This window comes from Accipiter gentilis, chromosome 26 (genome assembly GCF_929443795.1).
Source record: "Accipiter gentilis chromosome 26, bAccGen1.1, whole genome shotgun sequence".
Taxonomy (NCBI): Eukaryota; Metazoa; Chordata; class Aves; order Accipitriformes; family Accipitridae; genus Astur; species Astur gentilis.
This window is the reverse complement of record NC_064905.1, coordinates 12,013,572-12,027,783: the sequence shown is the minus strand read 5'-3', so window position 1 is coordinate 12,027,783 and position 14,212 is coordinate 12,013,572. Positions and strand designations below refer to the sequence as shown.

Genomic DNA, 14,212 nt, shown 5'->3' with positions numbered 1-14,212 from the left:
GTGAGTACAGTCTCAGGAAGTCAGACCAGTCACGGTATTCAAGGTAGAGCAGTCCCAGGAGTAACATCATCCACATCAGACTCTTCTACCAAAAGATCATGTTTGTTTCTCAAACATTCACATTACTTCATTTCAAAATTAGTCTAATACAACAATGAAAATAAGTACAGAAGTTCAGGAGACAGTTTAAGCCAAACCTAGCCCTGATCTGAGTCCTGTGAGTTAACAAATATATACAATCAGAATTCAGATCTGTGTCTTCCACATTGTGGATGAAAAGTAACATTTAGACATAGCACATCAACATGGGAAGGAATCTCACCACAACCTCAACCTAAACCCAAAATATGGGACTATTGCCACTAAAACGCTTGCCTGAGGGAACTGCAGACCTGTAGAGGTTCCCTGCCTATGCTCCAAACTGCTCCTCACTGCTCATCCCTCGTTGTTTTGCTCAGTCTAGGACAACAGAGTCACGCAAGGGGGGCATTTATGTTCTTTTCCTTGGGAGATCGCTCCACAGACAAATTAGCACCATAGTCAACAATTTTTACTCTCTGTGTAGTTGAAGGAATTTAAAATACCAAGGGGTGTAAAAAGTGATCATGTACATTTTAAGCTGGGGTTAACTACTTGTAGTCATTTCTGTGGAGGACCTCATCCATTATACAGAATTACATTGGCGCCGCTGTCTTCCTGTCACGCACACATTACGAACAAGAAAATAAGCATACAGCAGAACAGGAAAAAAAAGCCATGTAAATTTATTATTCTTTTCAGTATACAAGAGATTACAAACATTCTGGAAGAGAACGAGCATTTGTCAGTGCCTTAGCGAATCTTCCTACACAGCTCTTTTAATCTGCCTCCATTCCTTGTCTATGCAGGAATACTAGGCGTGCAATAAATTTCACACATTCACAGCATGAATATATTCTTGTCATGATCTCTGGGAGACTACACAAATCAGACGTGTCCACAAGCAGCCCAGCAACATCCGCAGTTCAGCTGAACCGCTGAGATGAGACACACATGTGGGTTCACAATTTAGGGAAACAAGAGATCCTCTCATTAATCTGCTCCATACATACAGCACAGAAGATGCAGCACAGCCCGTTCTAAGACATGGCACAGTCAATGTGAGGTGAAAGTACTCGGCATCTTCCAGGAGGTGTTCAACCTCTCTCTGTGTCAAGGCATACTTCCTTTTTCCTTAGGGCCCTCCATATCTTTTGCTTCTAGGAGAATGAAGCTGCAGCCACACACACTGATTTTCACTAGCTACAAGGCAGGCAGAAACTTTCAAACGTGAATTTTTCTGCATCAGATCAGATGGCCGCTATGCTGTCACTAACAAGTGAGCAACTTCCTGTGAATATTTATTAAAAATTCACTGTGGCCATAATATACTTCAATAAATTTTGCTCTTTTCCTCATAAAGTAAGCTTCCACTTAAGCAATAGGTTCCCCTGCTACTTCAATTTGCTGGAAAGCCTATAATGTTAAACTCATCGAAGTATGGCTGCTTTGTTTACTATGCAGATTCCTATCATCATAGTTATATAAGTGCTTATGCAATGAGAACATATATAATACACAAACCTGCCCATGTCACTGAGAATTATTTACAAGAGCTATAAATCAAAGTTGCATCCTGTTTTGGTTTATATTTAAGGACCTACTGCACACATAAAATGTCACATATGCCCAAAATTTGCTTTCAGTCACTTCCCCCCCACAAAAAACCCCAGAACTGAACTGCCTGCTGAAGGCTATTTTTTAGTCAGAGTCCATGCAAAATTGTATTAGAAGCTTTGAAGTTAAAACATGAACATTGACTACCAGAGAGGGCCCTAAAGACAAAGACATTTACTGGATGTAAATGTTCAGTGAAGACAAAGGTCACCTTGTACTTTCCCAAAATCTGACCATGTTAGAAACTCCACATCCTGCTCTCAAGTTTTGCTTAAGAGTTTAAATCTTTTCATGGAAGGAATCAGCAATGAAATATTATTAACCATGGTGATTGATGATGTTGTAATGGCCAAGTTATGATAACCTCACAGGCCATGGGACTGCAGAACCTCTGCTGTCAGGGCAGAGGAACCTGACCGATCACACCAGAAGAGCAGATGGGGCACGAGCAGAAGAGCTGCCTGGCAAGCCGAGCCTCCAGTTTGCAGGAAATGAGGTTTTATCGGAACTGGTGGCTTCGGTCCAAATCAAACAAGAAACAAACTCTTTTGAAAATGCCCACAACCTGGAAATTCCCAGAAAGGTCACTTCAGAAACATCAAAACACTTCCAAAACGCAATTCCCAAGTTCCCAAGTCTGCGGCTGATCAGCGACGCAGTCTCTGGCAACAGCAGCAGCGTCTGCGAATGCCAGTTCCACACAGTAGCTGTGGGAGCTCCCAAGCCCCTCTGGCTCCAGTGCAGCCGTGATGCTGAGGAGTCCCCCAGGAAGCCTGCCCAAAGTCACAGCTCCACGTCAGGGACTGCAGGACCTCCAGCAGTCCTGCTCCAGCCAAGCCTCTTAGTGCTTCCAGACATGGAAATTAAAGCGGAGTTCAAGCTCCCAGGATTTTCTTGCTTTTAGCTTTACAGCAGGTTGGAAGTGGTAGCCCAAGACCACCAGGTTGGAAGTGGTAGCCCAAGACCACCAGCTGGAGTTTCAAGCCCCCAAGCCCTGGACAGTCCTTGGTGCCGTTGGGCAGGCTACTCCAAGACAGAGGAGGCTGCATCGCCTGGGCTGACCTGCCAAGAAGTGCTCCAGGAACCAGGGGAGCTCAACTGGGCCAGAACTCACCAAATGGGATAGCTTCAATCAAAACATTTCAGGCCCAGCAGATGTGCTATTTCCAGCTAAACTTTGTTTTACCAATAAATCTCTAACTAGCACGGAATAGCAATATAAAAACCAAAGGCCTTACTCTCCATTGCTTACCTTCACATAGAGTCATTTGTATTTATGAAACACCACACAAAAGAACACTTATGCAGACCAACTTTAAGATCTTTAGACAAGTGGCTGACACTATTATTTATGGATAACAAGAATTCAGCAGCAATGCCTTTAGCTACACCGTGTGCCCTGGTTACTGCCTCCCACCTCTATACCACAAGGTACCTCCTCAGATCTCTTGGCAACTGTTCACAGGCTTGAGATGAAAAATTTTCGAACTTTTTGAATAAGCTAGAGTTTTTGTTCTGTGTAGAAAGGTAAATTATGTACTGAGAACAAGGCAAAGCAAAGACAAAGCATGACCTCTATATTTGCACATCTGCTTCGGTTCACACTCCAAGTGAGATTGGTTATTAAAAACTTCAGGTAACTGATACGCATGTTGAAGAATGTGAAAGAACAACACTGCTTCCCAGGAACCACAGCAGGCCAGTATGACACTTGCTTTTGGTTCTGCAGCAATGATTAAGGAGTTCAGAGGAGGATCAGTTGTTTTCTGAATGTCAAGTATATGTTCTAGTGCCCTGAGGTTCCTTTATTTATTTCTGACTACTTTTAACAAAGAGGGTTTAAATAAAGTTTTTCCTGTCTAAACCAACCCTTTTTTCCCCCTTGTTGAACGTGTTACTCACTTGGATTATATAAGCATATTTTAATACAACACTACAATTACTTTCTCTTCTGCAGTTTACACTGAAATGGTCATATGAATTAAAAAAAAGAATGCATTACTACAGGGGTCTGAGCAGATGGTGATAGTGTACGTGTTCTGCTGCTCTGGTTTGTATATCTTGAGCTAGATTCTTCTCCAGACTCTTTTTTCAGCAGTTTAACTGCTCTGACTACCCTTGTTCACAACAGTACCTTTGAAATCTGGTTACTACAGTGTAAAGGTAGACTTCATCACCCAAAGAGTTAGAAACTGAACCTGAATCAGCACATATCTGTTTGCCCAACTGCATTAGCTGTTTTGGCCCAAAGTGATCTGAAATGTAAGTCCCCTTTCAAAGTACTGCCACCTGAAAGTTCTTTTCTATTAGTAGATCCCAACCAATTAATTACATCATCACCACCACAGGGTTTCTGGGGAAGGGGCTGCTGGCTCTTACTTGTGGTTTTACACACGTTGCAGGCTGAGAAAGCAATGCTACTCACCAGCCTCCGCTCTGGACACAAACTGCATTCTGGAGTGAGCTGGAAGTGAGGTGAAAGAAGAACAGAGGCATGTAGGACAAGGGCTAATACAAGTAGGCAAAAAGATTTGCTGGGGCTAGTAAAGAAGGCAGTAGTTACTTCTTTCTCTTGATTAGCAGGATGTTAACAAGTATGAAACCATATGGCAAGGTTGATGCTGCATAGGCTCTCCCTTCAAACCCCACCTGGATGAAAACAGAGCAGCACAGCACGTAAGTCCAGGCTACTCTGAATCCCCACAAAATCTAGCAAAGCCACTGAAACTGGGCAATGCTGGGCTAGACTATCACACCTCAATGGTCCCTGAACACACAAGGGGAAGCTGGCACTCCTCCATTCCCACATGTGTGCCGATAATAGATCAAATCTGGTTTATAGGGTCTGCATCTTCTGGTCACTTACAGACATGAAAGTGGCTGCAGCAAGCAGGTGAAACACTATCAGATAGCCCTGGCAGCTACTGACAACCAACCTGTACAGGCTTCTCAGATTGTAAGAGGTATATGGGTAAGGATGATTTAGGGCCATATTTATCTTTTATAATTTCTTCCTTTTAAAATGATTTAGCATAGTCCCACAGACGAAAGTCCATATGTATCCAAAGAATCTTAATGAGTTGGCTGAATGAAATTCAGAGATTTAGGTTAACGCATCTCATCTATTCTGTAAAAGTAGCAATTATGCATCTGAAAGGAAAGCTTCATTTCCAGGGCCCCTTACGTCTGTGCCAGTAAAGGTACCAACTGCAGCTGTAGTTTACAAGAAAAGAAACTAGAGCAACAACTCCACAATTTGCCATCCAGGATTATAAACTAAATACTCCCCATGCAAACACTTCATTGATACAAATGGGGGGACAGGGAGATCATCTCTTTTAGTACAAAAAAAAAAAAAAAAAAAAAAAAAAAAAAAGTGTGACTCCAAACATGTATTTTGAAAATACCAAAGAACTATGACATTTTTGCTCTGCCAGAAAAATGATCACATCTTGGTTGAATACTTTGCTTTCTCACTTCCTTTTCCAAGCTGAAATGTCAACTATTTTAAGTAAAATCAGAATATTACTCAACCACAAATCAGAAAAGAACCTCGATGCCAGAGCTGTCATCAAAAAGGCACATTCCAGTTACATACTTGCAGTTTTACTACTAAGAAAACAGAGATTAAACTCTTCCAAATGCTTTGCTGCTTAATGACACAATCACTAGCATGTTATTAAAGCTCAACACTCTGACATTTCAGTCCTTATATCTGCAAACAATAAGACATTATGCAATGAGAAAACATTCCTTTTATTGAAACCAAGGACGCCTGATTGTGACAGGTGAATGTTTTATCTACAGTGATGAAATCCATATACATACTATTTTTATGCAGTCTTCATGTTCCATTTACACAATTTGCTAGTTTTAAAGGGTTTAACAGTCAATCAAGAGTTCAAGTATGAAACTCCATAACAGAAGAAAATTATATCATGTTACTGAAGTCAGCTAGATAAACAATACCTTCTGATTATGATGATATCATTATGTGCTTCACTATGAACAGTAAGACAGAAAACATTCACCTGGTTTCATATTCAGAATACTTGCTGAGATTCATGTATAAATGGATGAACAGAAGGGTAATTGTGTATTATTTTAATATAATAAAGTCAAATTTATTCAAAACAGTAAGAAAAAAAGTGTTTCTTTATATCTTGTTTGGAGTTCTGCCTTACTGAATTTGTGTTTGTTTATGATTCTGACAAGCTACAAAAAAATAGATATAAATACAGAGTCAACACTCAGTGTGTATCTCTATTCTTTTGCAAGCAAACTGTCACAATATTATGCTCATTAAAAAGCTTTCGAAAACTAATAGCTAAGTGAAACATTAGACTTAATGACTTGAAATAAATATCTTGCAACAGAGCTGTTTAAGCCACTGTAAAAACAAACCTCTTAAACAGCAGAAGCACATACACCAAACAAACAACAGAGAACCTGTGTTCACTGAAATCACTTGCAGTCTTGCCACCGACTTCAGTAAGAACTAGATCAAAATAAAAACTTTCACTACTTTTATATTTCCTTTTGGATTGAATCTGCCTTTATTGTCTTGCTATACCCAGCCAAAGATGGGCTTCTCCTAGAGAAAAAAGATGACAAAAGTGAAGTGGTCCATTCCCTTTAATATAAAAAAGTCAGATATAAACTGTGACAAATAAAGACTCTACTCAGATTCTTCAGATTTTACTTTAGACCACCACAGAAGGATTTATCTCAATAAAAAAGGCAAAAAACCACCTCCCAGCCTTGGCGATGCACACAGCCCTTCCTGCTGAGGACAGAGCTATTCTGCTTCCCAAACATGACTGAAATCTTGAAAAACATTTGAGGCCAATGTCAGTAACACTGACGCATACAATCGGTACTTAATAATAACATTAAACAATATCAGTGCATCTTTTTAATATAATTATTTTGTTTATTTTAGGCATCTAAGCTTCCTTGGCAATTAATTGACTAGGTACATACCCTGTCCAGGTAGGATGCCTCATTCTGTGAACTTTGGTTCATACCATTGCCTGTGGGAGAATGTTATGTGGAGGCACATCATCATTTTCAGTCACACCAAATCTAATCTTAATTGCAACATTCCAAGGAATAAAAAGGTAACATTAGAATTCAAGTAGATTTTTGTTCTCTCAAGAAAACTATTTGTAGAGGCAATAAAATGCAGCATTAATCTTCTAGCTTTATTAATCTAGTAAAAAACAGATAAAAATGAACCCAGTTTATTCAGATTTGTTGATCCATATCTAAATGTCTGCTAGAATTATTCCATTTGCTTCTTGTTTAATAAAAAATTCAGATCAATAGGAGAATTATCTCCTTAATTTGATGTTGTACAAAATCTGCTAATTAGAAAGAAGGTATTAGTTGATGGTTTTCACCTAAATAGAGCTTAATAGTAGATTCTCAATTAAAGCTCCTGAAAAATGAGGTACAATTACAATGAAGGATAGAGTAAGTGTTGGGGTGGGGGGGCTGGTTGGTTAGGTTGGGGGTGTTTTTAAGTCACTAGAAATTATATATAAAGATAATGCTCTCCCTCCAGATGACAAAAAGAAGTTAATATCTGAAAAGGGAATGGGCCCTGTCCATACATACAAGCTTGACAAAGCAGCCCATTGCATATCCATAACAAACAGAAAAGCAGATTAGCAGCCATTACGTTAAGATGGTAAATCCACCTAGGAGATTGTATATCAGCAGAATTTGGGGGTTTTTTTTACAATTACTTGAAATTTTTGAGACAATCACCTATTTAAGGTTTCTATTTCTTTTTCCTTGTCTCTTGTTCTCCTTTTTCTTGGAAGCAAGCAAACAAAAATCCTGGAAGACCTTTTTCTTTTTTTCTTCAGCGTCCTACATACACATAGGTGTGTATGTCCTACATACACATATACGTCCAACATATACATTAATAGCTGTGCACAAAAACTTCTGCAATGACCTAAGAGAAAATATGTGGAAGCTGTTAGATCAAAACCTTTAGATCAGGTGGAGAAGCACAGTGTTACAATGGCTTCTGCAACAGGTGTTGTAGCAGCAGAAGTCCTAAGACAGTACTGATCCGAAAGACACACCCCCCGCCACCAAACCCTTCCTGGCTAGCAGGAACAGACGAATTCAGGAGGAAGGGCACCCATGCCCAACCCTGTGGAGTCCTTATATATCACAGGTACTCACTTATACAAGCATGAGTTAGATATAACGTTACGTTTGCAAATAATTGCGCTCTCTCATTACTGCAAACAAATGAGCAATAATATGGATGAACGATGCACCATATAGAGTAGGGGATAGCATTTTAGTTGATGGCAAAGATAAGAGAGGAAGGATTATCAGAGCCAGGAAACAGTTTCCATTTGAGGAGAGATTTAGTAGACTGGAACTTCTCAGCACAGAAATATGACAGAGGCCAATGGAATCTTGATTGGTATAAAGACTATGAATAGCACATAATTAATACCCAGCATCTCATAAGACCAGAATTAATCAGGAACTGGTTTTAAAGCAAACAGAAGAAGTGCTTTTCCACATAATGCAGAATACTTGCAGAATAATTGCAGAATATATTGTTGCAGCTTATTGTGGAATTTTTTCTACTATTGCAATAACATCCACTTAGGTCGCAGGGGACATTCATTGGGGTAGACAGATTTCTGTTTTGAACCAGAACTGCACTGCTTTTGTTCTTAAGAAGAAAATTTTTCAGAGAGTATTTTCTTGTCACGTGTGTAGAAATCTCAGCAGTATGCAACATACAACTTTTTACAAAAATAAAATACTGGCAACAATGGGCATATGTTTTGGTATATACGCTATCAACACAAATGTATAGCCAAGCAGAAGTGCTGTGGGTGAATATGCCATTTTTTAACTTGCCTAATAACTCTTCATGGATTAGTGTATTCTTTTTCCTAAAAACTCATCAGACTGTGAGGCCAGAAATTCCAATTACATTTGTAAACATACACTGTATTATCTTAAATCGTGCAGCAACTACAATGTCTCTAATTGAAGCTGGCTCAACACAGAGCACCAGTTTTAATTCCTGAGTCATTTTCCAGTAATGAAATAGCTGTATTCAGGGCACAGTGTGAGAACATGTTCGATGGTTATGTTAAATTGTGTTACAACTACCTTTGGGGAGCATCTAATTTATTTATTGTCTGCATGAAACCAACCACTATTTTCCTATGTGAAAAAATAAATTATTATTCATACAAGTACTGCCTTAGACCGATCTGTGAATAATAGTTTAATTACATATTTCATGTGTTCAGAAAAACTTGCAGATATTTTGTGTTCATGTCTTTAATGTTAGACTGCAGTAAACACTTTTGTCATCCTTCCTCCAAATTAATATATATAAGACTCTCCATAAAACACAAGGGGTTTTCAAATATGGCTAGAAGTGTCTAAAGTATGCCATGAATTCCATAATTTTTGAGCTGTAAAATCTACTACCCAAAACAAACAGCTGAATGGACCTTAAACCTAGGGATGTTAAGTTAAAGTACTTGCATTAATAATTTGTTTTCTCAGTAAAATAAAACATTATCCGTTCATTGCCTACCTTCTCCATTAAACTGACTGCAAGTCACAAGTCGACTTCTGAACTTTTCATTTTCTTCAAGCATTTTTGAAATTACTTTCCAGACGCTAAGCCAGACTTTGGACTGAAAGATAAAATTGAAATTTCTCAGTGAAGCATACAAAAAGTTTGCATTAAAATATCTGTAGGGCCGAACTTTTTGAATTCTCTAGCATGACTATGAAGTCCAACTGTTTTTTTTGTTGAGGATTGGGAAGGGGGAGATGTGTGGGAGGGATATATATATGTGGGATGTACTGGAAAAATCACCTCTATTTGAAAGTCAAAAACCTTAAGTTACTCCATGATTTTCCACATGAGATATCCTCCTCCTTTCTTGCCTAGAACTCTTGTTTATCGAGGGCTTGTGAAGTGCCCTTCTAGATAAGAAGACCTTATGAAAATGTGTGTAGAGCCATTAAACTCTCTTCAAAGTCATCCAAAATGGGGGGGGGGGGGGGGGGGAAGATTGCTTGTTTTTCCAGGAGCATAAACTTTCCTGTGTAATCCCTCAACAGCAGCATAATTCAGACCCCACGCTCAGATTCCAGAATAGCAACAGCCTTGCCTATTTCATATCAAATCCATATAAATCTACTTTATAGATATTGATGACCTTTATTTTAGAGGCATAAAGCTCCATCTATAGTGGGCACATTTCAAACATGTGCATTGAAAATATTAAATTGGAACTGTTGACAAAGGCATTCAGAGAGGCAGCCTAACAAATAGAAATGGCCATTAACATGCTAACGTTATGACTTTTGCTGGACCCCATCCGTGAAACGAGTTTAAATCTCAAGATAATTCCTTTCTCATGGACATTTATTGCTAAAACATAATACATATTCCTCATTCTTTTTGAAGACTATTTAATGTACTAGAAGAGCGATATTATAGTATGTTATTAGCTGTTCCTCTGAAGTCAGTAGTATTTTGCTAGGTTTAAATCAAGTATCTGTGACATTACTATTTCATAGTCGAGCTGATTACTTGTACTTCACACATTACAAAATCTCATAATGAGTTACTGTTTTAATAAATGTGCCTTTTAAAATTTCAAGCATTTGTTGAACTACTGAACAGGAACAGAAATACATTTGTGAAACAGAAAGTAATTTCATATTGCTACTAATATGGTGTTAATACCTCTGATTCTTGCCTTTGCTTATTTGTAACCTGTGGGATTTCTTTGCTTAAAACATTAAGAGGAAGAGGAGCTGCAGAGCTTTTCCCTGCTGGGTTTTACCCAGCAAGGTGTGCAGCACCCTGGCCCCAATCCAGCAAAGCATTTCAGTACAGGCTTTAAGTCAACAGCATACTCTCGTTTTTCAAGGTAAGCACACACTTAAGTGCTTTATTGAATGAGAGCCAGAATTTTAAAGCCTCCAGAGAGGGAAAATAATACCATTTTTCTTTTCTGTAAGTAAGGTTTTCAGTAACAGACAACCAATTCAATCTTTTAATCTCTCTCATGCTCTCACATACACAGAACAAGCGGGAAGCAATTTTCTCAAACGCAAAGGCAGCTAATTCAGCTCCCACATTTTATACCTTCTGCTTCTTTCGTTTAATTACTTTATTGACATTTCTCGAAGGGAAGGGAAAGTCAAAGGTGTCAGCCTTGGCCTTTCGAAGGTCACCTAGGAAGAGAGTTTAGAAAGCATATTCCAGGTGTTTACAACATACTCCTGAGGAAGCTGTAGATCTTCCAGAGGGATACTTATTTCTGGTCCCAGCAGGTTACAGAATATCAGACCTTACATCGTGCTGACAATTGCCTTGCTTATTTTCTCCATTATAACCGATGGGCAAGTGAGTGCCCCTCAAACTCCACAAAACAGATTTCAAAACTGTACGGCACCAAAAATTAAGTCAGCATGCTTCTGGGCAATACAAACTAGCTTTTCATTCCCTCTTTTTCCCCTTGCTATGGCAGCTACCAAAATTCTGCCTGAGCTCAAAGAGGAGGTGAGTAGACTGAGGCAAGAAACCAGACAAATCGCCTCTGTGAGCAGCGAAAAACAGAAGCAAGAAGGGCAGGTTGATCTTGTAGACTCAAGAGACACATAGCCGCAAGGAGGATGGACTCGGTTGAGTTCCCAGTGGGGTGAGGATGGCGGCTTTCCGAGGAGCTGCTGGACAGGCAGGGCACAGCGTGAGCTGAGCAAAAGGGTGACCCATGTGGGGATGCTGAACGTGGTCACAGCCGTGGGCTCATCCCTTGCCGCAGCAGGGCTTCAGGCAAACCAGCATCCTCCAGGCCACCACAGCCCCACCACCAGATACCCAAGGCAGCCACATCGTGGGAGCAAGGCTTTGAGTTACTGGTAGTCACAGGCTGCCTCCGAGCCACAGGTTGGCATCACTTAGATAATAACCCAGCAAAACTGGTGCTTTTAATTACACGCTAATGTAACATTTTACTTTGTCATCTTTGGGAAAATGGCTTTTAGGAGGAGGGGAAAAAAAGCCAAGAAAATGAAAACAACTCAAGTAAGCAACAAGTTAGTAAAAATCAGGACCACCCTATCTGTGTCACCCATCATTTCCAGCTCACACCCCAGCTTCTTCTCCAGAAGCCAGGTCATGTTCCCCATTTTTACTCCATTTCATCCTATGCAGCAGAGCTATGTTTCACAACAGATCACAACCAGTGGAAAACTGCCCAATCTTTTTTGTTTGCTATTATAAAAAAAGGCACCAACGCCCATGCCCATCCCAACTTTCTTTGGTCCCAGCCACAAAGAAAGAAAATTAAGAAACATCTACAAGCTGTCGCAGCAACGAAGGAGCCAGCAGCACAGCGGCTCTCTGGTTAGGCAGGAAGGACCCAGAAGGTCAGCGCGTAACAGAGCAGCCCTGTTGGACGCAGCTTATTTTTGGCCTTATCGCTACCACGGGGAAGGACAGGGAAGGCTGCACTGCAGGCAGCCGCCTCACCTTGCAGGATGGAGATGCCGTGGCTCAACACTGAAAGAGTTTGGGGCAAAAAAATATTAAATTTTTCACCCGTGTAAGTTTAACACTACGTTCCACCTCCTGCCTAAATACCCAGCCCAGCTGTACCGGGCACATTAAAGAAACCAGTTGTGCCACCTTCACCCCCCAGCGTGCACAGCCTGGTCGAGAGGGAAGACCCTAATAGGACACCCGCCGCAGGGAGAGACCTCCCTGCCCGAAGAGGGGGACATGGCGGGGGCTCGGCCCTGTGGTCTCCCATTCCCAGGGACACAGAGGTCCCCGGCCTGGGCCACACGTACCTCGATGGCGCCCGACGGGCTTCGCCACACCACAGCTCCCCACCGCCCGCGCCCTGCCGCTGGTGGCGGCCGGCCCAGGGTCGGCCTCGTCCCCTGGTGCCGGGGCGGCCCTCGGCCCGCCGGCCTCCCCCACGGGGCTCGGCCGGGAAAGCGGAGGCCCAGCCGGGCCCACCTCAGCCTGTGGGCAGCCCCTGCCGTAGCGGATGATGGAGCCGCAGCGGTGGGAGCCGAAGCTGTTGAGGTAAACGAGCGGCACGCGCGGCCTCCCCGGGCCGAGGCCGGCCTCCATCTGTGGTGGGGCAGGACGGCGGCCAGGCCCCGCCGAGGCAGGGCGCTGAGGAGAGACGGGGGGGCCCAGGGGCGGGCGTCCTGGGGTGCACAGCGCCCGTGGGCCCTTCCCCTGGGCAGGCATGGCGTGGGGGGACCCGCAGAGCACCCCTCCTGCCTCGTCCTCCCTGATGGCCGTCGTCCTGTTTTGGTGTCCCAGCTGGACGGTGAGAAAGGGAGAAATAACTGGTTTCTGAGCGGGAGAGAACAGTGAGCTTGGTGCAGAACGGGAGCAGGCCTTGCACCATCCCAGTCTCTCTCTCAGTAGTAACCTGCCCCACAAGGTTGCTTTTGGCCAGCACTGGTTAGGGTTTAGCACAAAGCATGCTGCCTGAACTCATGTATTGATACATTTCATGCAGGTTATTGATAAAGTGATACAGGGGGCTCCAGGCTGAAGGCTGTGAGGTATTGTCTCTGCTGTGATTTACAGAAGAGGAACAAGCGGCATCTCTTTCATGTGGGTGCTTCTGCAGTTCCTGCATCGATATAATGAATTTTCGCCCCAGTGGACTCCAAACAGCTTACCTGCTACCGCACGGGTGGGTAGCTCCAGCCACCTGCTGAACGACATTTATGAAACATTAAATACCCGTTGTCGTTTTGTCCTTCAGGCAACAGCAGGCGTACGTGCACATCGTGTGAACCCGAGGGGCTGCCCGTCGCAGCCGGGAGTCCTTCCCACAACACTGCTCCAAGGAGACGTGCCCCGCTGCAGCAGCGGGTTTATGAGATGCGGCCAGTGACAAGTGGGATTTCTCAAACCACTTAAGAGCACAAGTCCCATTGATTTTTGCTTTGGCACTGAAATACTGCTCCGTATTATTTCCCAGAGTTTCAGCACAGTTCGCTGCTCAGAGGAGGGAAAGCATTATGAATCAGAAAGAATAAATTCTATGAAAAGACCTTTTTCTAATTGTTTTCGCACCAGCAATACGAATGGCGCTGACAACTCGCCGCCCTCGCGAATGGATCCGAAAAGACCACGAAGCAAACCGGAGCCTTTCCCCAGCCTTCGAGGCGGCCGAGAGTCCCCGAGGAGAGTCCCCGAGGTCTCCCCGGGGCTGCTGTCCCCCCGTCCCCTCGGCAGGGCAGGGTGCTGTGCAGGCGGACCCCACGAGGTGGCAGCCTTATCTACCGAACAAGCCGCTGTCCCCGCTCCTGCAGCGACTTGCCGGGAAGGCGGGGAGCTCAGGACAGGGGAAAAAAAACCACCTGCGAGGAAAAAACCTCTCCTGCGAGGTATCCCAGGATTGCCAGGTATTTGATACACTGTCAGAAAAAGGCATTTGGTGTATGCAGTTGAAAAAAAAAG

General features: G+C 42.6%; 1 protein-coding gene across 1 annotated transcript; it reads right to left on the bottom strand.

Annotated features, from left to right (window-relative positions):
• Positions 1-6,262: 6,262 nt before the first annotated feature.
• C26H5orf47 (chromosome 26 C5orf47 homolog) lies at positions 6,263-12,982 on the bottom strand. Its single transcript, XM_049829096.1, has 5 exons — positions 12,571-12,982; positions 10,862-10,950; positions 9,290-9,392; positions 6,679-6,728; positions 6,263-6,289 (listed from the first exon to the last, which is right to left on the bottom strand). The coding sequence occupies exons 1-5, from the start codon at positions 12,980-12,982 to the stop codon at positions 6,263-6,265; spliced, it is 681 nt and encodes a 226-aa protein (XP_049685053.1).
• Positions 12,983-14,212: the final 1,230 nt, after the last annotated feature.